General features: G+C 60.1%; 1 protein-coding gene across 1 annotated transcript in view; it reads left to right on the top strand.

Moving 5' to 3' along the window:
* Positions 1–1367: 1367 nt before the first annotated feature.
* LOC112124159 (ubiquitin-like protein 3) overlaps positions 1368–1942 on the top strand; it is a 67119-nt gene continuing 66544 nt past the window's right edge. Inside the window, exon 1 of the mRNA XM_026653592.2 lies at positions 1368–1489. Coding sequence (XP_026509377.1) covers positions 1463–1489 — 27 coding nt within the window. The 5' untranslated portion in view covers positions 1368–1462. The remainder of the gene's footprint in view (positions 1490–1942) is intronic.

The raw sequence follows: 1942 nt of genomic DNA, 5'->3' as shown, positions 1-1942 counted from the left end.
TTTTTCATGTCTTATTCTCACCCTGCATTGTAACACGTCATCACTTTCAGTGGCTGTCTCTTAGGGTGGTGCCTGGCCCCCAGGCCTGGGCCAAGCTCACAGAAGTTGCACTACAAACACTGAGTGAAATCCAGGCTGAGGACTTTGGAAAACTATATCTGCTTGCGGCCCAGCTGGGTCTGTAAGGAGTTCAGGGAATTGGGTGCCCTGGTAGTGCCAAGCTCTGCAAGTGGCCCAGCTTCCAGCCAGAGGCTTTGGGGAGCAGGGTGATCATTGGGACTGCAGCCCCTGCTGCTGGCAGGGAGGGGCCCTTGGGAAGTGTGGGGGCTCCTAGGCCGGCAGCCCCTTGGGAAGTGTGGGCCCCCCTGAGCCTGCAGCCCCCTGGCGAAATGTGGGCGAGGCGCCAGTCCCTGCTGGGCCCCTGTGTGCTCCCCCGTGACAACAAGGCCAGCGCAGCAGGATGCCGCTCGCCAGCCCCAGCCCCGCCAGCGGCCCGTTGCCAGCCCTAGCAACCGTTGCTGAGGGAGGGCGGCGCTCGACTATCCGAGGCTTCCCCCGCTCCGCGGCCTACAATCCCCATGGTGCCCCGCGGGGGCTGCCGTACGTGACGCACGGGGGGGCGGGGCTCGTCTCTCCCCTGCCGTGTCCCCTTCCCTCGGCTCGCTGGGCGCCATGTTGGCTTGAGAGGAAGATGACAGGCGGCGGCTGCGGGCGCGGGGCAGAGAGCGGATCGCAGTGAGACGAGACGAGACAGGGCAGCCAGCCCGGCACTGGGGTCCCCGCCGGGCCGCTGAGGGAGCCGTTGGAGGGGGGCCTGGGGAGGCGGCGGCGGCGATGAGAGCAGAGACCTGAGGCTGCTGCGGGCTGGAGGCGGCTGCCGTTTAAATCCCCCTTGAGGCGCTGCCGCTCCCGGAGCGGTGTGGGGGAGGGCACCCCGGGCAGGGGAGAGACGCTGCTCTTCTCCCTCGCCCGCAGACACCGCGCAGGGTGGTCAACCCCCGCCCCCGGCACCCTCCCCGCCTCCTGGGAGGACACAAACTTCAGCCGCTCGCTCCGGCCCCCGGAAGGTCGCCCAGCCTGTCTGGGTCGCCCGCTTTAATGAGGAGGTGACTTGGGCGCAGAGCTATCCCGTGAATCATCCCGTCATTATCGGTCTGGGCTGGAAAAGGAAGAAAAACCCCCGCACGCAATTCATGTCACTGTAGAGCCCTGCCTGGTCCACCTGGCACCGCTGCTGCTGACAAGGATCTGCTGCCATCTCCGGGCTGCTGCTGTGCCCGCTGGAGACCGGCTCCTCTTGGATATTTCCCCCTCTACAAACAGCCTCCTCGCTGCATAGCAAACACTCACAGTAACATCGAACTTACTGCCGCCGAACCGCGCGCGGATCCCTTGCTGTGCGAGCTTGGTGGTATTATTTTTTTTAAAAAGTTGTTTTAAACCACCAGAGTATAACAGCAAGATGTCCAGCAGTGTCCCAGCTGACATGGTAAGTACCATGCGCCTTATTTGTTGTCGTTACTACGGACATTGGTTGACAGTCTGTTGGGCGTGTGTTTGGGAGGTGAAGACGGAAAAAGAGAGGGGTTCCGCAAAGAGGGTTTGCAGAAAATGACACTCCTGTCACGTAACGAGAGGGACAAAAAGTTCTAGCCTCCCCCACCCCCCATACGTCCAGATGCTGCTTTGATTTTTCGTAAGGGAATCGGGGAGCTGCAGTGTCGTCTTGTATGTAGTAAGGCAACTCGGAGAGGTAATCGTCCTTACCTACACCAGTGAAGCTGTATTGTTTAACTCTGTGAAGCATTTTGGATTATAATGTGTGAGGGAGATGCTATACAAAATAAAACTGTACCGGAAACCATTTGTGTGCAAACCATAGCATGTTGGAAAGCGTTTATCCCCCAGAACCAGCTGAAATTCGGCCCCATCCTCTCTTCTC

Source organism: Terrapene carolina, unplaced genomic scaffold (assembly GCF_002925995.2).
Source record: "Terrapene carolina triunguis isolate 2854851 unplaced genomic scaffold, T_m_triunguis-2.0 Scaffold141, whole genome shotgun sequence".
Classification (NCBI taxonomy): Eukaryota; Metazoa; Chordata; order Testudines; family Emydidae; genus Terrapene; species Terrapene triunguis.
The sequence above is the reverse complement of the archived record's forward strand: the minus strand, read 5'-3'. Positions and strand labels throughout refer to the sequence as shown.